General features: G+C 38.2%; 3 protein-coding genes across 7 annotated transcripts in view; all 3 read left to right on the top strand.

Annotated features, from left to right (window-relative positions):
• tdrd5 (tudor domain containing 5) overlaps positions 1-4,258 on the top strand; it is a 40,857-nt gene extending 36,599 nt beyond the window's left edge. For all 3 annotated transcript variants that reach the window (XM_044044060.1, XM_044044056.1, XM_044044059.1), the window contains one exon: positions 4,196-4,258. The gene's annotated coding sequence lies outside the window, so the exon portion shown is untranslated. The remainder of the gene's footprint in view (positions 1-4,195) is intronic.
• fam163ab (family with sequence similarity 163 member Ab) lies at positions 4,240-8,001 on the top strand. Its single transcript, XM_044044063.1, has 4 exons — positions 4,240-4,288; positions 4,539-4,560; positions 5,091-5,205; positions 5,714-8,001. Exons 3-4 carry the CDS (start codon positions 5,113-5,115, stop codon positions 6,101-6,103), a joined length of 483 nt encoding a protein of 160 aa, XP_043899998.1. The 5' UTR covers positions 4,240-4,288; positions 4,539-4,560; positions 5,091-5,112; the 3' UTR covers positions 6,104-8,001.
• A 675-nt stretch (positions 8,002-8,676) lies between these two features.
• Positions 8,677-21,394, top strand: rabgap1l (RAB GTPase activating protein 1-like). 3 transcript variants are annotated; one of them, XM_044043476.1, is made up of 11 exons: positions 8,677-8,812; positions 12,752-12,977; positions 13,321-13,480; positions 14,753-14,790; positions 14,839-15,053; positions 15,795-15,969; positions 16,894-17,051; positions 17,268-17,378; positions 18,556-18,622; positions 18,865-18,967; positions 21,171-21,394. In XM_044043476.1, exons 2-11 carry the CDS (start codon positions 12,840-12,842, stop codon positions 21,365-21,367), a joined length of 1,362 nt encoding a protein of 453 aa, XP_043899411.1. In that variant the 5' UTR covers positions 8,677-8,812; positions 12,752-12,839; the 3' UTR covers positions 21,368-21,394. The 3 variants fall into 3 exon arrangements, with proteins under 3 accessions (XP_043899411.1, XP_043899409.1, XP_043899410.1); XM_044043474.1 differs by having other exon boundaries at positions 8,707-8,812; positions 14,753-15,053; positions 21,171-21,390; XM_044043475.1 differs by lacking the exon at positions 8,677-8,812 and adding an exon at positions 9,017-9,176 and having other exon boundaries at positions 14,753-15,053; positions 21,171-21,390.
• The last annotated feature ends 3,162 nt before the right edge of the window (positions 21,395-24,556 follow it).

The raw sequence follows: 24,556 nt of genomic DNA, 5'->3' as shown, positions 1-24,556 counted from the left end.
CACCTTTTATACTTTGATGGAAGTGCTGCTGCATGGTTGTTTTTTTCTTTCTTTCTTTTGACAGATGTGTGAAGTGTTACTTACTGTAAGCCCAGCGGAAAATAGCTTTAAATCCGTGGATACTTTAAGACCTGAGCAACACTGTGCTCCGTAATATAATAATACATTATGAATTGTATTATGAAAGTGCTGTATACAGCCTCAAATCCCGTGAATAATACTTCCACATAAATGTAAATCATACAATAGTATCAACACAATTTAAACAGTCACCATTAATGTCAGTATGGTGCCTGTTCTAAGTTCCTATTGTTATTTGGGAAATTGATTTCTAAGCATTACAAGCACGATTGTCTTTTCAAACGGATGTTTGCTTAGGAGCGGATGCAAGAATACTGCATGTGTGTGTGTATTTGTTTTCTGGCTTAAACACTGACCTTGTCGGGACCAGTAGTTCTTATGGATCAAAACCTGTCCCTAATATGGCGGAACGAGATCTGCAACTAACAGTTATTTTCATTGTTGATCAGTGTTTGTCAAACCTGGAAATGATGATGTTCTCGAATGTTTCTGTTTTGTCCACAAACCAAAATTATTCAGTTTTGAGTGCTTTCTTTTGTTGTATGGAGCAAAGAAACCAGAACATATTCACATTTAAGAGGCTGAAACAATCAGGAATCTTGTTTTCATCATGAAAAAAGCATCAAACCAATAATCGATTAATCAAGTCATTGTTTCAGTTCAAGGCAGAACTGGTGGAATGTGAATTGTGGTCAGTTAAGGTTAAGGTTGGGGTTGAGGCCTTGTCCAAATGAATGAAAGTCAATACTTATGTCAAGTCTTAAAATGGATAGAAATATGAGAATGTGTGTGTTCTTGTTACCTCTGCAGGAGCTTTTCTGGCATGTGATCACTGAACTTGTCAGGACCAGTATGGTGACCAAACTAAAACCTTGTCCCAATTGAGACAGAACCTCATTTCTTAAGTTTAGGGCTAAGATGTGACATGTGGTCACGTTAAGGTAAGGGTCACACGTTGATTGGATAAGGTTAAGGTTCGGGATAATGCTTTGTTTCAGCTGAAGTCAATGTAGGGTCCTTAGAAGAATAGCTGTGCAAACATGTGCATGTGTGTGAGAGAGAGTCTTATCAGTATACTGGGCTCTTCAGGCTGTTTGAGGATTGAGGGCCACTCTAATCTGGACCCAGTGGTGCCTGATCCAGCTTTCCTTCTTGTGTGTGTGTGTGTTCCTAAAAGTGTGTGCTGTCTGTGCAGATCTCTCATTCTCTGTATCATCTGTCAGATAAAGTAAACTTCAATTCATCTCCCCAACAAGTTTGCCTTTAAAGTGCTTGCTGAGCAACATGTAGACTGAGAAAAATGAACGTGCATGTGTGTGTGTGTGTGTCCAAATAAAGGATGATGTGGTGACAGCGGGTGACTCCATTTCCATTTCCTCCTCGACGTAAAAGACACTGTGCTGGCATTAATTATGAAAAATCGTGTGGTGTGCTCACTCTGAGATTGCACGCACTGGCGAGCGTTCATGATGGACGACGGAGAGGGGAATCTGTCGGCTGCCATCCTGTTTGGTCTCCACAAATAATTGAAGGCCGGTGTACTTTCTGACAGAAACATGGTTTATGAGCCCAGTGCCAGTGTAGCAGTTTCATACGGCAGCAGCCTGTGGGAGCAGCACTGCCTCCTGCTTCTCTCCTCTATGACGCGTGACATCAACTTCCAGCTCATTGTCTTTTCATGAAGAAACAAAGTCGTGTGCTCTCTGATCAAAATCACACTCATATCCACGTTCTAGAAAGATATAATGACTTCAACATTGTTTGCGGACAAACGTGAACACTAATAGTGATGCACTGTCATTCCAATGTGTGTCAAATAGAGATAATGCTGGGAATAAATGAGTGACAGTCATTAAGGGCAGCATCTGTGCTCAGCCATATAAGATTCAATCAACGTTTCTATATTTTTGTAATAGCTCTTTTGCTCCAGGATAAAGTTAAAATGCCTTATATGATGTCACTTGAGTGAGGATTGTCCGACGACTTCCTCTCCTTCTGCGTTTCTGTTTTACTGCAGTTGGCATCCCTGCCTTCTTCTTTCCTTCCTCTTTCCTTTGCACACAGCAAAGCTATGTCCATGTCTTCGTCTTCACCTTCTTGTTCTTTTGTTCTTTTTCGTTGTCCGACTTAGACTTTGGTCTGGTGTTAACATCCGTCCTCAGTGATCTGCACACGTGGACAACTTTAAGTAGAAGACTTTTTACACCTGGCATTGAAAGGCATCCTGGAGGAGCTGAGTGAATCAATTACAAATAGAAATCATGTGATGATCACTATAAATATGGAGATGGTGGCTACAAATGAACCTATGAGTACTGAGTAGTGTAAAAAATGCAGTGAAACTGCAGCAGATCAGTGGACAACAGCTGAGGAGCCGGCTCTAGTCATAGGCCATATATAGGTGGCATCTGCAATGTGTTTTGATATTACCATTTACTATATTTATTTATTTTATGAGCATTTGCCATTATTTATTACTATGCAGAATATGTTGTATCTAATCAGTGCCCATACTTCTATTTTACTATTGACTACCATACTATAGAGTGTTTTTTTTGGGAGTGGCTCAGTGGTTAAGACCGGTACCCTGTGTGCGAAAGACATCATGGTCACAATGGTCGCAAGTTTGACTCCACCCCCGACTGATTGTACTCAATTCCATTGTAAGTTGCTTTGGATAAAAGCGTCTGCTAAATGACATGTAATGTTTTATGACGTTTACCGAATCCCAATCTCACTTAGGGCACCACAATGCTTAGGGTCGACTCTGGGGGAGGTGCATTGTCTCTCTCTAATCCATCCTGAGTTTGTACAGTTCAGTTTTGGGGCCACATTCATCCCCAAACCACAGATCAGAGGACGTATTCAGGACAGACTGGGAGAACTCAGACCTGTACTGAGTGTGATGTGTCACTCAGGATGACTTTTAGTACCTGGTCTAAAGGGAGTCTATAAATCTGAGGGATGTACCTTGCTCCTTATAGGCGTCTGACCTGAGGCTACATCAAAATCGCTAATCTGTGGACAGTCCAGTTGCATTGTGGATTCTGCAGGCACCAGACCCATCTCATTATTCTGTCTCTAATTAACCTGAATTTTCACATTGCTGGACTGACACACTTCATCTCTCACATCATTTGCACAAGCCATTCAGACTGCAGCACTGATTAAAATGGAAAACAATAAGGCGGAAATAATGATTCGTACAATACATGCTCACTAGTGACAGACAATAATGCATCCACCATCCAAGTCTGTCATCAGGCTGACATGTGTTTAGCAGAGATAGATGTGACATCACCTGGACAGGCCTCGGGCTGCTGATGAAACTGATCCCTTCGCCACTGAATCACTTTTGCACTGCTGCATGTGTGTTGTTGCGGTTGCTGTTGTTGTGTGAGAATCTGTAGACCAGGGGTGTCAAACTCATTTTTGTTCAGGGACCACATACAGCACAATTTGATCTCAAGGGGGCCGGACCAGTAAAAATAGTAAAATAACATTATAGTAACCTATGAACAACAAGAACCCCTTTGTTTTTTCTCCTTTGTTTTACATTTACTGAAGGATAATTTTACAAAACATGAAATTTCTTGAGAAATATAAGTGCAATTTCAACAATATCATGCCTAAAGTTACTATTTACACAGCACACTGGATCTATAAAGGCACAAACATTTAGTCACGGGTATCTTGAGCATTTGACATTATGTTTAGATTAGTGTGAACTTTTAACAAATTCATCCTGTGGGCCGATTGGACCCTCTGGCGGGCTGGTTCTGGTTCTGGTTCACAATCAAGAAGGCATACGTTGACTGAACACACTGATTATTTACAGCCGGTGGATACAACTGCAAAACCCTTTAAGGTTGAAGTTCAAGTTCAGCAGCCTGCCAGTAAATATTTTCCTAAAGATTGTTCTGTTCTTGCTTTGTTGTGGTTGAAAATGAAATGAATGTGGATTTTTAAAAGGCAACAAAGCATCTCAACATATTGTGTTCCACCACACTTATGCCCTTATACTATTTGTCTGTGTTCTTGTAGTGCCCCCTTGTGGAGAACAATGATTCCTAAACTGTTGGACTCTTTCTTTCTGTCCTCTACCTCTCCACAGACACGTTCATGCAGTGTGGCTTTCCAGTCGTGTGACCTCCTAACTTGCATTTGACCTCTCTTCGCCTTTACAACCTTTGGACACTCTTCTGATGTAAGTCTGTCTGTATCTTAATCTAAATCTTAATCTGGATGAGAAATGAAACAAAAACATAGTTCTTCTGAAAGATAGTCCCTTATTTGATGTTTAGATGGTGGCAGTGGTTTCATACTCATCAAGTTCTTGTGTATTTTTAAAGGCATCAGTATTTGATGTTTTTCTTTGTATTTGTCACCTAGAGAGAGATGTTTACGTGTTTGCCTTACATTTGATTTACCTTTTTGTTTTATTTCTCTGCTCTCAGGTGTTAAGCAACTTTGCTGAACGTAAGTATAATGACGATAGTGACAAGTTTTTGTAATGTCAAAAACGATTTCAAAATCATCAGTACATGGGTTTTGTTAAGTTAGACACTTGATATTACATTTACGAAATAATTGTGCCTGCATGTTCATATTCAACCAAGTTAAAATAATAATAATAAGAAAGTTAATTTCTTCTAATGTATGAAATAAATAAATAAATAAACAAATAAATAAACTAGTACTAATACTAACAGAGTATTTGGGGCTCTTTCATAATGGCAGTTAATGTTTGTGATTTGAGGATACTGGCATTTAGGTCATTTTACTGCATGTTCTCTATTTTCTTCACATAATTGTACGATGACCTTTGGAGTTTGCTCTATTACCACATTTACATAGGAAATACACTCCAGCAGATTGCCTCTCTGTTTACTGTAATACTGACATTTGCGTGATTTAATTAAACTTTAAATCTTCTGAAGAGCTCGTCGTCGTCGTCGTCGTTGTTGTTGTTGTTGATGATTTGATGTGACTTCCTGTGCCTGTGTCAGAGTTTGATGGAGAGCTGGTCGGATGACAGCTGGAACTGTTGTCATAACCGGAGGAATACTGGCCACAGTGATACTTCTGTGTATCATAGCTGTGCTCTGTTACTGTAGACTCCAGGTATATACGTCTCTGTTTACATCTCTGTTTATGTACGTCTACACCGACCAACTTTACACACTTATTTTATGTGTAATTACCACCATGTGCAGTGTTATAAATATTACAACAATATGCCAGTTATCTGGACTTTATATGTGCAATATATAAACAGACTGAGTGTGAAATAAGAAACAGTGCAATTTGCATACACTGTGAAGGGCAGTGTGCAATCACAACTGCCACCTTATTGTTTTATTATGTATTATTGTGTATATGTCTATTTGTGGCTATACTTTATATTGTGTTTATGTTTTTGTATGTTAAATCAACCTGCATGAACATTAGACTATGGCTTCAATCTGGCACAGTGGAATAGCCATTCATGTGTACTGTCTGATTACTGATTAATATAAAAACTCATTTATTGTCTCCAACACTGCAGGACCAAAATACAACTGGTTTGTGTTAAGATAAGTCACGAATCTGTGTTCAAAAGCCGTTCACAGAATGATTTCTGTCTCTGTAGTACTACTGCTGCAAGAAGAATGGCTCCGACAGTGGCTCCATCTCTCAGCAACACTTTGCCTGCAACGCCTGCAGTGTCACTGGCCTCGACGGATCCATTGTCACGCCACTGTCGCTGTCGCCGCCAGAGCCAGCCAGATCTTCCAAACCCGCAGAGGGGCGACGCAGCTTCTGCCCCACCTGCTCGCCGTACGACTCGCCCTTCTACATTCGCACCACGGATGAGATGCGCAATGGCGGCGAGCGCGTCACCTACATGCCCACACACTATGAGAATCAGGCACTGGCAATGCCGCTGCCCGCCGTCCGAGGCTCCTTGCTGAGGGAGACTCAGCGAGGGCGGCCTCCTGATTTCTATACTAATACCCGAGCCATCAGCACTGAGGTGTGATCAGCCCAAACACACACACACTTGCACACATACACAGACATACAGTACACACACATACACACAAACAAGCCAGCACCACAACAGTGATTTTGACATATGGAGCTGCTACCGGTGAGGATCTGCTGGATGAAGGCCTGCTGCTGTGCAGGTTACATTATCACATTTAGGGTTTGAGAGTAATTAAGTGAGGACGGTCTAAATGTGCTGCTGCAGTGATGACTCATAGATGTAGCTCCTCATTTCAAACCCTTAAATCATAAATGTTCAAGTTCATAAAGGCAGTAATTATATAATTGATAGTAGATAAAACTGTAGTGACAAAATGTCTTCTAAGGAAAATGTCCTGCGTGAAGGGTCTGTTGTTTGTTGACTGTTACTTTGACTTTACTGACTGAGGGCTAAATGCTTGACAGACTGAGAGATAATATATGGGTTTCTCTTGCTGCACATCTTCCCAATGACTGCCACAAGGACAAAAAACAAAACTGTACCGCCAAGTATGTAGCAGCTGTGAAACAACTTTGTCATAAGCAGGTCGATGGAGTATTAAATAAAGAAGAAAACTCCAAAGAGGAAAGGAATGAACGGTCATAATTCCCCTCTGCAGTTTCTCTGGAAGCATGTCCGAGTTGCAGGAAAGGTGGAAGAGTGCAGATGACTGGAGCAGTGTCTATGCAAGCTGTCTGGCAAAGTAAACTATTGCAGCTCTTTGTCTCCAGGACTGTCTCCTCTTAATAATCTGGAATAATCTGAGCAGTGTGGGTGTGTGTGTGTGTGTGTGTATGTTTGTGCACCCACTGAGATATAACAAATGACAGTGAATATTATACTTAGTAGCATTTAAAAACTGGATTTTGAATACAATGCACTCTTAAATGCCACGGTGGTGAGGTTGAAACGAATGGATCAGGTAGCTCTTTATCAACAGTGATGCAAAAAGATTGAAATGTAAATATTAACCTGAAAACTTCTTAAGAGAGAGAGAGAGAGAGAGATGTGAAGTAAATATGATGTACTTTGAATGGAGGAGTGTGATTTACTACTTTGTGCTATTTTGTCTACACACCCCTAAACCTCTGTACTACTCTCATGTTGACTTTTTGCAATGCCATTCACCGTGTCTTTTCTTTTCACATTTTATTCACACTGTGAGGAAAGTCAGAGTGCACATTTATGTGATTGAAAACACGCTCACCGTGCTCATTTTCTCCTTGACACTTTGCCACCATTGCTTGCCATTCACAATAATATTTCCTGTGATATTTGTCTTTCTGTATTTCTGTGAACAACAGCAATCAGTGAGACTGTCTGAGGAAAAACCCTTACTGATTTGCATGTCGTGATAATGTTGGATAAAGAGTTTTAGACACGCCGAGTGTTGTCAGTTAAGCATTAAACTAAAACCACCCTCCCATATACAGTAATATAACAAAGTTAAAATTCATTTATCAGCTGCAACTTTCTTTCTCGATTACATCTTTGTGAAGCTTAAATAGACACCAACCACAGTGTTGTTATATTGCACACACTGCAAGATCATTTTACACCTGAATTGTGGCTTTTTTTTCTGGATTAAATAAGAAGGAGAAATAAATTAACAGAGAACTGGCGAATGTATGTGTATGGGCTAGAATCTTTAAAGAGGATTCAATGTAAGAAACCTTTTCTCTGTGTGGGTGTTCACTTATATATTCAATAATTTCATCAGTCATTTATTTAGCCATTGTATTAACTATATCTATTTTACTACTTTACGTATCTACTTATCTTTAAACATGGAAAAAAATGGATTTATAGAAATGTTGTCGAAATTGCAATCATATATGATGAATACAGAAACAGTCATATTTGACAATGGTGTTCCCTTTTGACAATTAAAGATTTGTAACTGCTTGAAATTTCTTTTTGTTTATCTTGTACTGAAAAGGAACACACACACACACACACAGGCAAACACCGAGACTACTTTCCTACATTAAAATGACTTGACCTGCAGCTAATCATTGTTGTGAGACAAGCCACCACTGCCAAATGCCGACATTAATTTTCACAGCAAAGGACTCATTTGGCAAGATTGTTTTTTCTTCTTCAAAGGATACCATAGGTTCCAGCCAGAGTCACAAATGTGAAGAAGAAGTGGGTCATGAAAAGTCAAAGGACACTGAGGCAGCCACTGATCATTTGAAACAATTCACAGAGGTAATGCACCCTTGTCTTGTGATAAAACCCTCATATTGTCTTGTGTGTATTCTCATCTAGCCTTGCCTGTCATGTTATAACCATGTGAGGAGATATAGTGCTCGTATGACTTCCAGAAGTTTCCCCACATTGAATGAAAAGTTTTTCTTTGCACACCTGGTACTGGTATACTGAGATACTCTGTACCAGGCACACATCCACACGTGTCTTTCTCACACACGTGTATATATAAATATATGTATGTATGCATATACATATATTTATATATATATATATATATATAGCCAGGCACCGCACTGCATTTTTGGCACAAATGGAACCCCATACCAAACTGTATTGTTGTGAGCCAGAGCATCACCAGTACAGAGCATGCGTGGATATTCTCTAACATTCCAAACCGGAAGACGTGTCACTTTAATCCCGAGTGATTCATCTTCTTGTCCATATACGATCTTCGCTGCAACTGTCCTGACAGCTAGCAGACAGTAAACTTCACAACGCACCAAACAAGTGAGTTGACAGCTCTCCTACCTTTACCTGTCTTTATGTCTGTGTCGCGTTTACATGCAGTAGGTAGATAAACCTTATTTCCTTCTCGTATCTCGTCCTTTTTCCCCGTTTAGAGTTGTCGGGCGTGGTGTCGCTCGCTCCTCCACCTACTGCTGCCAAATGTTTTGGACTTTGAGCTAGTTAGCGTTAGCCAAACTTAGCTTTAGCTTTAGCTCGCACGTATGGCAGCGCACTCAGTTTGGTAACTCGTAACTACTTCCAGTTTAGCCTACATTCACCTGTTAGCTTACTGCCAGCTACCCCCTTTAATGCTAACCCGCGTTACGGTTGCCTTGGTGTGGAAAATACTGCAGTGACTGTACAGGTACGTTAGCTTGTCGCTAGCTGTTATTCTCTCCCTGTGAGATGAGTCTGTCCGCATTGCAAGTCAGCTGTTTGTGTTTGCTTTACCACTTAAAAGCGTGTCAGTTTCAAATTACACAGTAATGCAAGGCAAACAGTTGGCATAAAGTGAGAACGCTGCCGTGTCAAGGTTAGCCTGCTGAGTATGCTGTCTGTATTGGAGACTGTGTGATGAGCTCTGTTCAAGTGATAGCAGTAACAATCTTTCTACAGACGTTAATGGTAAAACCCAACCTTTAAATGGAATAGGACAATATGTCCATCGGTTATAAAAGACGACAAAGCCATTATCAACTGACTCCATAACTGAAAAGCAGCTGCCCAATTCATTTTCTAATCTGGTCAAAGTTGTTGAATTGAACCACTATAGATGTTTCCAAGCTGTCTAGTATTGGGTGGGTCATTTCACAGAAGTATCACGCGTTAATAAAATTATCATTATCAGGATAATGTTGATGGGAAATACAGATTAATATTGGGTGACTTGAAAATGCTGTCTATCTTGTCAACCTTGTATGAGTTATTTTGAAGTACCACATTGGGGAGGGGATTAGCGTCATCCTCATCATTATTATTATTTAATTTTGTTTTTCACTTAAAATCTTAAAAAATCATGTACCCAAAGAATCATGTTTATGTAACTTTTCAACATGTCTGCAATATTTGACAAATGTCCATATTTGTGCACATTTATGAAAGCTTGCTGATGGAGACTGACTGACAGAAAACCCTTTCCATTACCAAAAAATTACAAAAATATATATATTATATCATTTTTTTCTTACAGTTATTGCAATAACAACATATTTTGGAAATATTTTGGTCAGGATAACAGTGACAGGAAGTTCTGCTATTATCACATGCCAAGTAAGTTAAGTAGAAATTCCTCCTATTGCCTATATATCAGCTTATCACAGGTTTTTATTTTACAACATGGTACTAAAAACAAACCTACCAAGTGTGTTGTGAATATGTAGATCTTTTGTACTCGACTTGGGGCGTTAGTTATATTTTTGAATGGCGGGTAAACATGTCAAACAGCAGATAGTATGTATTTGACAAAAATGTCTGAAGGTGCAGTGTAGAAAGTGATTCACTTACAGGTACTGAGTGACACTCTGTTGGTCGAGCTGGTTTCTGTCTCTACTGCATTAAAGGCTAAACTCTTTTGTTTCTGTTGGACTGTGTTGAGTCACCTGCCTCAGTATTATTCAGTATGTGATGAATGCTTTTATAGTAAATAGTTCCAGGAACATTAATGTGTTCAGGGAAATGAACCTCCAGCCTTGGCAATGCTAAAGTCACATCAAGTCTAGCTGCATGTGGGTGCTGTGCTGCCTTGTCGACATAACTGGCCACTGTCTTAAAGTCTCACAGTTTTCCATACAGGCAGTGGTGACTGCATGGCTTGCAGGACTTCCAACTGGGACTGTCTTGGAGGAGCAGGCTGGTAATGACTGGGTGCAAATCTGCCATGTTATTGCAGAGCAGAAGCACTGGGTCAGCCATGAAAGTGTGGCAAAACAGAGAGAGCAGAAGGCTCCTCAAATGTGGACATATGAACTGTATATAATTACCTGATTTTAAAGGAAGTGTTCCTTTAAAATCAGGTAATTATATACAGTTCAGCAACTGATGGATGCCTGTAAATAAGTTCTGAATGGATAAAGTCTAAATCTCCTCCATATTTCAGTTATATGTTTTTACATGATCATTTTTTAAAAAAGCTTTTGGTTATTTATTTTTTTTGGTTATGATTAATAGCCACACCAGTTTGGCTGGACTCTGTTTATGACATGCTTCAGAGGAGGAGACATGAGATCCAGTGGTAGATAAATTTCCAGCCTGCTCTCACACAATCAGTTTCTTTTCTGTGTGTCCTTATTACAGCTCTTTCCCACTAAGTGAATTAGTGCCAGTATTCACTCCATTTCATGGGGTGCTTTGTGTAATTGAACAAGTATGTTTGGAGCACATGATCCAGTTGGGTTTCATATGAATGTTGTGTACATGCACATGATTGTAAAAAATGTAATTACTTGGGTTATATGTCTGACATTTGTGTGCATGTCAATGAATGGCAATCATGTGTTAGTTCTCTACTATGTATATTTGTCCATTTGCTTGCTTATTTGTGAGTGTGAGAGAGGGGGAATAATTAGTGATCTATATTGAAGCATAAATTCTTCTAAAAAATGTTTCTATTTGGCAGAAAAGGAATAAATAAATCATTGTACTGTTTTCGTTGAGTGTACTATCACCTGAATGTATGAAAAATTGTTTTTATTACCACAGAATGAGTCCTTTATGATCAGGAGTGGGTCTTTTTGACCCTTGCCTACTTTCTGATTGACAAACACATTTTGAGTTCTGATTCTCCAACACACTTGGAAGGGAAGGGAAGGGAAGGGTGAGATGAGTTATTCATAACTAATCCAGTAACCCAGTACTGGGGTGACTAAACTCTCTTAATTATATGTTTTACTTATCTGTATTTGCTCACTTCCTTATGGGAAGGTATATTGCAAAAACACACATTTGTTTGTAGTGAGGGGTTAATTTCAGCAAAACTAATTTTCCTACAGGCTGTAACATGTCGAGCAGACAGTGGGTTGGTGCATATGTGCAGACAGCACATTTTGGTCTCGAGTCTGTAGCAGTTTATGTCTAAAGTCGCTAAAATGTTCTACAGTAATGCCAGCCTGACAATATGAGTTTGTTGATTTAACTTAAGTGATATTGCATTTTGCCAACAGAGGTGGATCTAACAGACATAGCAACTGCTAGTGTTAGAATATTAATGGAGCTTTAAAAGCTTGTTAAAATGAAACCACCCACAACTGTATTTAAATCTCCTGCCAGTAATGTTGTCTTTGGGCTGACTTTCTGTCTGTCCTCCTTATGATATCTCATTAACATGTTTGAAACACATTTTTTATTCTGCTATGAATAAAGAGCATTTATTCATAGGAGAGATTTTCACTTATTTGTTGAGTTCTGCTTCCGATTGGATAAAGAATTGTCGTTAAGTTTCTTCAGGATTTAGAGAGACCCATGTCACTGACCTAACACTCTAGTGTTAGTTATAATAAAGTAGTGCTGTTTAACACTGATTTTAACTAAAGGACTTCACTGACAGCAGCATTGAGGTATCTTTAGGGACTGTGACAAGTAACTGTCAAATCCCTGTGTGATATCAATTGCACTTTATCTCTTCACTGATTATAAATTGTTCTTATCTTGAGGCAGGTATCACCAGTAAAAGATGGGTGCTTTGCTAAATGTTTGAAATGATGTGTAACCTGCTTAGTTATTGTCTAGTTGCCAGATGGATGTGTTTTGATTTGAAGTTGAGCTTCCTGTGACAGCAGCACTTCCTACAATACCTTAATTATAAGCATATTTGTGAACGCGGATGAATGTTTATAATTGTAACTATAATTGCAAATTTATCTCAAATAACCAGTTTCATTGCTTTAACTGCTAATTAGACTCCCTAAAAACAAACTAATGTCTCTCTGTTTGTTGTGCATGCAGGCTGCCCACAGAGCTGGGAGCACCGGAGAAGGAAGGGGAGAGCTTTAACCTTGGTCTCCCCAACTGACCCTGAGTAAACCAGCCAGCCATGGACGACCGCTCCTCACTGGGAAAAGTCAGCAGCTCTACCGAGTCCGTGGCCACTGTCACCAGTGAGGAGTTTGTTCTGGTACAGTCTAGTGTTGCTGGGTCACCACAGGGCTCTGAAGGCAAACCAAGACTCAAGGTAAGTATTACACTTGGAAACAGTTTCACACTTGATATGAAAGCTACAATGTGTAATATTAGCATTCCCGTAGAACCAATATATCTAAAATGTTGTAAATTGAAGGCTGTCAATCTAGTATTTTAAAAAAATACTCAATTTAATCATGTTCCTCCTGAATTTTTTGCTTTGTGATTACAACCCAAAAAAGCTATTTGAAATCAAGGTAATTGACAAGCAAATCACAAGTCAGTCAAGGAAGCACAAGTCTGTCTTCATATATCTTCATATATCTGCTTTCTTTTTGTGTTTATGTCTCCTTTTTTGTCTTTTTTGCCTGTGCCCTTTGTTTTTTTCTTTTTAGATGTCCTGGAATGGAAGTGAACAACTGGAAAAAGCTATGGAGGAGGTGTTGGATGATGAAGTTGATGATGATGATCAAGTGAAGGTTGAGAAGAGCAACTTGGAAAAGATGGAAAAGCACCAGTACATAGATGGCCAAGTCCTGGAACCACAATCTCCAGGTATACTTATGACCTTACCACCTTATGTCTCTGCATCAGGTTTTTTTAGTCAGACTTTAGAGTAGAATATCAAAAGCTCAGATGTAAGCAGTCATTTTTATAGTGCAGTTGCATATAATTTTCTGTTAATTATGCTCAACAATTTGAGATTCACTTATTTGACTCTATCCTTCCATACTATTTTTAACACCAAAGTACTGTTCTCATATACAAATGTGTTCTGTTGTTTGAAAGAGAACATGTTTTAACTCTTCAAACAATGCTGAGAAGTTCACAATCAGAGTAAATTAAGTTATTGAAACTACCTCTATACCAGTGGTTCTCAATTATTTTCTGTCATGCCCCCCTAGAGGACAGAATTTTTTTTCACGCCCCCCCCGACACCTCACCGCGCCAGTATTTGAGAAGTACTGCGCTATACATAGTCACATGTGGCTGCTGGTGTAGCGCCTCACCTTGAATGAAAATGAAATGAAACAAATAGTAGCACTATGCAAAACAGGAAGTAAGCACATGTACATCTCTGTCTCTAAAGAGACCTGATCACATTCACAATGTTTCAAACTAAGAAACGGAGAGCAAAGAAAACTGGAAAATCTCAAGGTATGTCCAAAATATGCATTGCACTATATTATTACTTATAAATAAATATAAATATCCAAATCAGGACAGAAAGTGTGTTGTTACAAATTTTTTTTGCGCATAAAGTAACTTCAGAATTTCAGTCGGACTACATGACATGATTTATTTTTCACAGCTTTTGTGTTATTACCAGTGTTTGCTGCAGTACAGCTGCAAAGTCAGCTAAGAGGAAATAGTTTGTGTTGGACAGAGTAAGAGCAAGTCAGCAGTGGAAGTCCAGCTGCTGCTCATTGTTCTACTTCCTGTTTGCTAAGTGTGAAAGTGTCAGCTCAAAGTATATTTCAGGAAAGATTTCAGCCCCCCCAACTTCTGTTGTTTGTAGTTGTGTCTTCACCGTTTCTCTCATCTTAAATGCACCAGTCTGTTGTTGAGCCTCAGACTTTAGGATGTAAGATGTAGTCTAGAAGATTACATGATCTCATTATGCTGTAATGTACACTATGCCAGAGTTGAGGTATAATATGTAGTTTTTGCTTTAATGATAATGAGAAGATTGTCATTTTATGTTGGTTTGAATTTGAATATACACAAAGAAATATACATTTATTTATCTTAGCATTTGCACAGAATAACCCAAGCTCATTAACATTTGTTAAAAAACACTATCCCATCATTCCTGTCTTTCCACAGAAGCATGTCCAACACCATCCAGCCCCACTGTCCTGGAGGAGGACAGTGTCCAGTTTAACAAGCCATCCAGCCCCACTGTCCTGGAGGAGGACAGTGTCCAGTTTAACAAGCCATCCAGCCCCACTGCCCTGGAGGAGGACAGTGTCCAGTTTAACAAGCTGTCCTACCTGGGCTGCACCTGGGTCAAAGCCCCTCGCAATGAGGCAGAGGCACAGAGGGCCATGGCTACCCTGCGAGCTGAGAGTGCTATTCCAATACCCATCACCCTACATGTCCCCTGTGGACCCGATGGCTCTGTCAGGTCAATAATGTATTAAAAGAGGAACTGTGTGTATTGAGATCGGGGTTAATTTAAATGTAGCTTGTAGTAGTCTGTCAGGAATGGTAGTTCAACATATTTTAAGTGCCAATTGTCTGTAAAGAAACTATTATGGTAACCACAGGAAGCGGTTTTAACTGTAGCACTTAAAAAAAGAAAAAATTATGTCTTTAAATAATCCAAGTTTTGCCACATTTCACATCATGCGGCTCTGCTGCATAAACAAAAAATTGAAAAGAGCTTATGATGAAGTATGTTTTTACAGATACAAACTTCTTTCTTTTTAAAGATCACTTCTGATACAGAAGCAGCAAGGTTGAAGTGGTTTGAGTGAAACCTTCAAACTGTTCTGAGATGAAATGAAAAGGGAACCTGAAAGGGTTAGGTGTACTGTGGAGGAAGTGGCCGTAACGCAGTTGTCTTTCTTCCTGAATTAATGAACACTTTTTTTGAATTAAAATTTAATGCTACTGGTTGAGGTTGACTGTTACTGTTCTACTTTGCATTTAGCCTAAATTAGGTGAGGCCAGCTTTTCATGTTAACACAGCGTGTCAAAAATGTTAGATATATGCTGTGTGACATGAGGTCACATGGCTTTATAGATAGGTGATAATAGAAAAAAACTAGGGATTAAATGTTAAAATTGTTTTACAAAAGAATTAATGTCTCTCTGGAAATTTGGAAGAATTAACTTTTTCATGTGTGAAATAAACTCTCTTCAGGATTGTCGACCAGGCCTCGGGGACAGAGATCGCCTGCTTCCCTATTTACAAGGTGTTGTTCTGTGCTCGTGGACAAGAGGGGTCAGTGGAAAGTGACTGTTTCTCCTTCACTGAGAGTTACCGAAGTTCTGAGGACTTCCAGATTCACGTCTTCTCCTGCCACATTAAAGAAGCAGTGAGTTGCGTTCATGTTTTTAAGGTCTCTTAATGTTAAGGTCCAACTGATAAATTGGTTGCAGAAATATTATTTTTTGTTTGCCAAAAAAAAGGAAAAAAAGAGAATTATTTTCATTCTTTTAGTATTATATCTGCAGTACACATCTGAAGGGGAGTCTTGTTTACCTAATCAAGATAATGTTAGCTTAAGAAAATGGCAGTGAAAATGGTTAGAAAATTGCTCATTGTCACAGTTTATATCAAGGACTCGGTCACATTGTTTTGTTATCTCTAAAATGTTTGTGGAAACACTGCATTAGATGACCTAGGTCACTAGTGGCACTGTTACCAAATGTTTTATTAAGAAATGAACATTGCCACCCTTACATATATACCTTTGAAGCCATTATGATATACCTGGAGAGTCACACTCAACAAAAGTAATAAAAAAGTAAAAGTAAAAATGTTTTGTATTGTACCCACAAAGGTGTTTTTACTTTGTCTGATTAGACCTGCTGGATAGGTTTAAAACAAGTAGAGCTTTAGTGGCTATTTATGACATCAAACAACTCTGCTACCAGTAAGAATGATAACCAATCAATAAGTCATCCTGCCTAAAATGGTGCAACAAATGTTACAGAGGAAGACAGATGTCAGTCCTCCCTTTCATCGTCATGAAGACAGAAAGAACAGAGATAACTGCTTTTTGTCATCCACCGTTTGTACTGTACTGTATTGTGATATAAAAAGGCATTTACCACAGTTCTGTATGTACTGCCATTGTTAAACCAGTTGAGGGCACTGTTCTACTCTCTTTGGCCAAGTACTGCCCTTGTAATTTAGAGTTCTATTAACTTATGTTTGTGTACATTTATTTATTCCATCCCTCTTGCACTTTCTGTCTTGAATTCAATCCAATCTCAATTTGCCCTTTCCTATTTAGGTGAGTCGGATCCTCTACAGTTTCTCCACAGCCTTTCGGCGTTCTTCTCGGCCTGCGGACATCAGGGACACAATGCTGTCCAGTCCATCTGACACAGATCTCTTCACCTTCACGGTCTCGCTGGAGGTCAAAGAGGACGATGGCAAAGGCAACTTCAGGTAATTGGTCCATTCATACACACATATGCAAATACATACTCTTAAGTCATATGGTACAGTAGTCATAGGTGAAATTTGTGTTGCAATAATATTAATGATAAATGACAATATAAAACAAAGTAGATTTAAAATACACTTACTAATGCGTCATGATAAAATGGAATTACACATAAGTCTACATTTTTCTATAATTACCCCATTTCTTTCTCTCCACAGTTCAGTGCCAAAGGACAGAGATAAGTTGTACTTCAAGCTGCGGCAGGGTGTACAGAAGAAGGTTGTGGTTTCGGTTCAGCAAATGTGCAACAAGGAACTTGGAATTGAAAGGTGAGGATAAAAAGAGACGATAGAAAGAGCCTGATAACCGTGTGCAGTGGGTTCTTTGTTTTTTTGCAGTTTACCAATGCTTACTGTCTTTTGTGACAGTTTTCCAATTGACTTCACTTTGTACTATATAACTCATATCTAAAATATATATATATATATATATATATATATATATATATATACATATATATATATATATATATGTATATATGTATATATGTATATATATATATATATATATATGTATATATATATATATATATATATATATATATATATATATATATAAGCACACATACAGTACTGTGCAAAAGTGTCAAGGCACCACCAGTTCTGTTGTTTTCTTTGTGACTGTCAAATTCTGTGATCGTTGGCATTTTGATTGGAACGATTTGACTAAATGTAGGTCTTCTATATTAGCAAATTGTCAATGAGATTAAGTCAAACAACATGTCAAGCATGTCACTTGGCCTAATATACATTTTTCACAGCAGATATTTGATGGACCCATCTGTCTCAGCAGGACAAATTGATTAAAGGAGACGATCGAAGCTCAAAACATTCTGTAGTCATGTCATGAGCTTAATTTTCCAGATGGTAGCACTGTTTTGCTTGAAATTGTTCTCAGAAACCCAGCGGTCAATACCATATGTCACTTTAGATATGCAAAAGATCTCCGTTATTGTGTTTACATGCTATGACAGCATGGTAGTACTAAAACTAGGTCATCACAACTCACCCTTTCTTTCTTCACTCATTACCTCATATCGCTTTTAGAGGGAGACAAACACCTGCCCTTTGGGTTTAGAGCCGTTTATTGTGGGATAGCCTTTTAATGGTTATTTATTTATGTTGTAGGCTTTGCATTGTGTGCTCTATGAATGCAATACAGAAATGTCACACAGTTTTAAAATAACAAACAGTTAAAAGAAAGACAGTCTTGTGTTCATGGAGCTCTTCTCTGTGTAAGGGACATTCCTGAAAAGCTTAGGTCCAAGCATAGTTTGTCTTGACTTAATCAGTTCCAGCCGTGTCAGTGTATGTTTTTCTTAAGTGAATAGAGTTATTTCCATTTTTATGTTACTTCCCAACACCTTGTGGAAAATGCAGATTGTGCCTCTGCAGTAGAAGTAGTGGTTATTGATATGTGATTGCTCCTTCTGTTTTCTCCTTCAAGGTGTTTCGGGATGCTGCTGAGTCCAGGACAGAAAGTCTGCAACAGTGACATGCATCTACTCGACATGGTGAGCAGACACTGACCGAACCCTGTTTTAATGGCAAGATGCAGTTTACAGTAATGATACTTAACTCATGGAACACCAGAGAACCACAATAATATAAAAACACTCAACATTTTAAAACATGGTTAATTGTATAGACAGTGCTAAAGTTAAATATGAAGTCCAATCAACTATTGTCAGTGAGCTTGAAGTCATGTTCATGTCATAATTTACAGTAGAAAAACAAGTGAAAAAAATCTTTACAGGAGTCGATGGGGAAGAGCACTGATGGGAAGACCTACGTTATCACAGGAACATGGAACCCTAACATGACCGCCTTCCAGCCACTGAATGAAGACACACCTAAAGGTAAGGGACATGTTATTCAGATTCATAAAACTTTATTTATCCCTGTGGGGCGATTCAGGGGCAAAGAGCTGTACATTAACGGATACAATCGAGGGAAAGTGCAGTTGAACGATGTATAATAATGTCCTACAAATAGACATTGTGGATTCTATATGAAGTGCATGTGAAATGATAAGGGAAGGGAAGTAAAAAAAGATTGCACCTGACTCTACATGGGTAGTATATATATATATATATATATATATATATATATATATATATATGTGTATGTATATATATATATGTATATGTGTATGTATATATATATATATGTGTATGTATATATATATATGTATATGTGTATGTATATATATATGTGTATGTATATATATATGTATATGTATATATGTGTATATATATATATATATCTATATATGTATGTATGTATATGTATATATCTATATATGTATGTATGTATATGTATATATATATCTATATATGTATGTATATATGTATATATATATATCTATATATGTATGTGTATATATATACATATATGTATATATATATATATATGTGTGTGTATATATATATATATGTGTATATATATATGTAACATATAACAGTGTGTATATAGATATATATACATACATACATGTATGTATGGAGTTCAAAAAGGAGAACGTCCTAGGGAACAAAGGTCGCTCTCCTCCTCTGGGTCCTGTAGGCCATGTTATTTTTGAACGTTTTTGCTGTCAATAAAACACATTTTAAGTAATTTAAAATGTTAGTTATTAAATGTATTAATAAGCAGTTTTTGACCAAATCTCTTTTTAAGCTTGTGTAAGTTACCCTTTATCTTACTACTATTCAAGGATATTCACTGGACATGAACAGCTTGGTGTTCAATTAAAAACTGGAAAAATTGGTTGTTCTATAACCATTGACCAGTCATGTATGAAGTAGGAATTATTTCCATACATTATTGTCACAAATATGACCGAGTCCTGCATCACACTCAAGGTCATGGAAGCCGGAGAACCCGGAGAAAACCCACGCACACACGGGGAGAACATGCAAACTCCATGCTAACCACTACACTAACCGTGTGGCCCCAAAGAATTCATTAAAACTGAAAAATCTCGGTTTGTGGACAAATAATCTACAGATTAATCAGTTATGAAAATAATTGTAATCTGCAGCCCTATAAATGGTATCATTGCCAAATATCTGATGCTTTTCATAATAAAATAATGGGTCTTTTTTTTTTTGTCCTTGAATAAAACCTTCATTCTGTGGAATAAATTCCTGCTCCCTCTGTACTTTTTTTCCATGTATTTACCCCCATAATGGACTATAAGCACTTACAACTTCTGCTAAAATATAAGCCAACATCTGTAAGCTCAACATCTGGTTAGTTGTCACTAAGGGGAAACGTGTACTTTGTAAGGTACTTGTAAGATTAAAACTTCTGATACCAATCAAAAATGTTTACATTGTCTTTTAATAGTTGTTTTAGTAGTTAGCCCTCATGAATTTAACACGGCCTCTGCTAAATTATGCAATTAATTGCTTAATTCTCTTTGGAACTTCTGCAGACAACGGATGTAGAACATCTCTGCCTCTTTGGCTGACTGCTTACCAGAAATGGCTGGCTGGCTTATTGAAAACCAGGAAGTGACCGTGACTGTGCATATATTCAGTTAAACTTAACAGAATTGAAGCATGATGTGATTTCATATTTGTCTTGTTGTAAAAACCTAAAATGGAAAAAGATGGTTAAGGGCTCAGTTCCTGCATAACAGTAACAGATACTTAATTTGTAAAGTTGGTGTCATTCATGTAGTCCACTAGGGGGTGTGACATTCTCACAACATACATGATGTATGCTTCCTGCCTCCTATTAGAAGTGAAGCACTTCATGGAAAGTGAAACCTACAGTTTTATTTATGACTTTCTGTATCATTGCACTGCTGAACTAGCTGTGACCATTTGTTGAATTAGGAAAATACATTGTCATTGCAGAAAATAACTTTCCTACCACAGAATTGGTGCAAACTTAAGAGATATATTCCTACTTTTTGATTTGAACGACCCATCATGTGTGAACACAAATCTAAACTACACTAAGAGCTGTGTAGGAAAATAAAGAAGTGTCACATAAACTCTCTCCTCAGTAATCTTGTTTTTTTCTTGCTTTATCTGTCTCCCTGGTGTGGTCTAGATAAGCAAGTCTTCATGACCGTGGCAGTGGACCTGGTAGTGACTGAAGTGGTGGAGCCAGTCCGGTTCCTGTTGGAAACTCTGGTCAGGGTCTATCCATCAAATGAACGCTTCTGGTACTTTAGCCGCAAGACCTTCAGTGAGACCTTTTACCTCAAACTCAGACAGGTATTTCCACTACAACAGTTTATTGAATGAGTGATTAAATGCACCTTAGATCATTTACATTGTATCCTTTATTAATTCTAAAGAGACTTAAGTGTATACACTTGTTATTTTTTTTTGCTAGTGCATATAAAGGAGCCACATTAATCATTTATTTAAAGCATCCACAATCTTTTACACAAGGGCTTACAATGTTTTCCATAAATGTACAAATGTCATGAAAAAAAAGAACTTAAGCAGTCTAGTAAATTACTCTTATACAGCTAAATGTCAGTGCTCTCTTATGTAAGTGTCAAGTTTTTGAATACATTCCATGACAACATACACTCTTGCCACTTTATTAGGTATAAAGGACACCTAATATTATTGTCAAGAGTGGCACCCGGTGTGGTCCTCATGCTGCTGTAGCTCGTGCTTAAAATTCTGACATGTGCGTTCAAAGATAACCGTCTGCATAGTTGTACTGAGTGGGTATTTGAGTTACTGTTGCCGTTTTACCATGTCAAACCAGTCTGGCCATTCATCTCTGATATGTGGCATTTACAAGGCATTTTTGCCCAGAGAACTGCCACTCACTGGATATTATGTATTTTTTGTACTATTAATTGAAAACCCTGGAGATGGTTGTGGTTGAATAGCCTGAGCTTCTGAAAAACTCAGACCAGCCTATCTGGCACCAACAATCATCAAAGTCACTTAAATCGCTTTTCTTCCCCATTCTGGTGCTTGGTTTAAACTTCAGCAGATAATTTTGACCATGTCTACATGCTTAAAAGGCTGATGAATGTATGCCTCAAAGACTTAACGGCCCACAACAACTTTGAGTAAGCTTGTCAAAAAGACGAGGGAAAGTGGAGGGGGTGGATGGGCAGCTTGGAGGATGTGTGGAGTGGAGGAGGAGGTCAGTGGCGGCAGTTTGGAAGGCGTGCTGTTTGGCTGTGCAGGTAAAAGCTGTTCCCAAAAGAAATGAAGCACAACTGAAACACTTGCTTTATGTGACATCTTATCATAAATGCTGAGAGATACAAATATCTTATCAGCTAACTTTTTTTGGTGTCTGTCCATCTGTGCGTCTCCCATTTCTGCCTTCACTTTAAGTCTCACGGCTTAAACTGGTGCAAACCTAGGATATATTAATTTCTACCTCTGCTACACTGTAAGTTCTGTCTCTGTAGATGTAGTGTCATGAAGGATGTGTACAAAACCTCCTTTATAAAGGTCATATTATAATTGAATTACATTAACAAACTGCTTAACCCTTAAAACAGAGCATTTCGGCTGCTTGTTTTCCTACCATTGCTGTTAAAACATACAGCATATACAGAGGTTATAAGAATGTGCAATATAGAGTGTCTCATATCCCTTTTTTCAGCACAACCTGGGCAATTTGATGAAAAAATTTCTTTAATTTTCACCAATTATATAAACAAACCCCAGCAAAAAGTACTAAAAATATTTTAAATCGGATTGAACTTGTGAAATTTGGAAATATGTCACAGTTCAAAGTTCACTTGGCTCATTTTTATGAACAAAAAGAGAAGAAAAATGTCTATTCTGTGACCTCATCACAATTATCACGACTTTATATCAGAAGAAAAGAAGAAAACCCCCCACATTACAGAGTTGTGTATCATTCCCAAGGCAATTAACCATGGGTGTACCTGCGGCACAAATCCGTGCTGCATGAGCACTAAGGGTTAACTACATCTCCATTATCACATTTATCTTGTGAGCTGATGTCTTGATGTCTGCACATTACTATTTAATGTCCTCAGAACTTGCCTGCTTAAAAAAATTGCAGAGAGTGAAGTGTGCACTTTCATTCACCTCCCACCAACACAAGGACGCCCATTGAACAGTTGGTGCAGGTGCTTAAAAATACAGTTAAGCCATAAGCCTCTTCTCCTCTGTCTAAAAGCACATCTCCTTTAGTAGGCCGTGGGGAGCTGGCAAAGCAGTGAAGTGTGGGGAAGCTCTGGATTGTAGGGAGCTAATAAGAGGCTCTGTCGCATTATTGGCATGTGGGTAATTAACAGTGGAGGTCTGACTCATCTGCATGATTTGCTCTGTAGTTATCTCCTCAGTAAATGGAAGAGTGTTTGCCTGGTGCTGTGGTTAAGAGCTAATTAAAATAATATTGTGGTAATTTTCCTTTTTTGCTAAAGATGGCAATCAGAGTTAACGCATATATTTAAAATATGTAGTTCTGTTGGGGGCAGTTTTTTTTGTTTTGTTTTTACAAATGAAAAAAACTTCATTTAAATTAAAAAATACATTTGTATTTGTCTCCTGAACTGAAAATGTAGTTACTGTATTTGCTTTGTTCATGGACAAACACATCATAGTGTGTGTGTGTGTGTGTGTGTGTGGGTGGGGGGGGGTGCTTAAAAGTTTCTAGGAGAAGAGCAGAAGCTCAAGCATAAACATAGAATAAGTGTCACGTCTTTAAATGTCAGTGCATCACTGCATGGTATGAGCTTTAAAGCTAGATTTAGACCGATGTCAGAAAAAAAGTAAAACATCAGGATACCTTTCCTTGATGTGAAAAGTTCAAGATGAGCTTTTAAAGTGATGGGACCAACTGCAGAGATACCAGAGGTGTTTCAAGTGAAATGCCACCTCTGTTTAAATAAAAAAAAAAAGAAAAAACCTTGTAAGAGCAGAATATGTCGTCCAAAATGTGACAAAAAGGTCAGAGGTTAGTATGTCGTCCAAAATGTGACAAAAAAAGTCTAGGTTAATACAGCCTTTTTCATACTGTGGGGCAGGCCCCCCTGGGGGTGTTTGAAGACTTTCTGGGGGTGGGGGTGCGAGTTCTGTTTTTTTTAAAGTAAAGTTTAGGAGGCAGAACCTTAAGTGACGTACCACAACATAATCTACACTGGTGACAAGGTTTGGATAATAGATCAGTTTTTTACAGAGGCAAAAATAAAACTGGGCAATGTTTTGTAAACTAAGAACAAGCCAACGTCAGCCGAACTGAGCAATAATTCACGACAACCCAAACCCAAGACGAGAAAATGCCACCAAAGACCTCTCCGTGTGTTTTGTCTCAAAATATTGGCAAGGGACAGCATTTACATTTTTAATACAAAAAATGTTATTTGCATTGCAAATTATGGATATTGGTAAAGTATTCTTAGTTATCCAAATGTATTTATTGTTTAAAAAATAACACTATAAAAGTTATAATTCCACATTTCATATTTTTGTTTTTTTTTT

The sequence above is a fragment of the Solea senegalensis genome, linkage group LG14, assembly GCF_019176455.1.
Source record: "Solea senegalensis isolate Sse05_10M linkage group LG14, IFAPA_SoseM_1, whole genome shotgun sequence".
NCBI lineage: Eukaryota > Metazoa > Chordata > Actinopteri > Pleuronectiformes > Soleidae > Solea > Solea senegalensis.
Note: the sequence above shows the minus strand (reverse complement) of the source record. Positions and strands in the feature narration are given on the sequence as shown.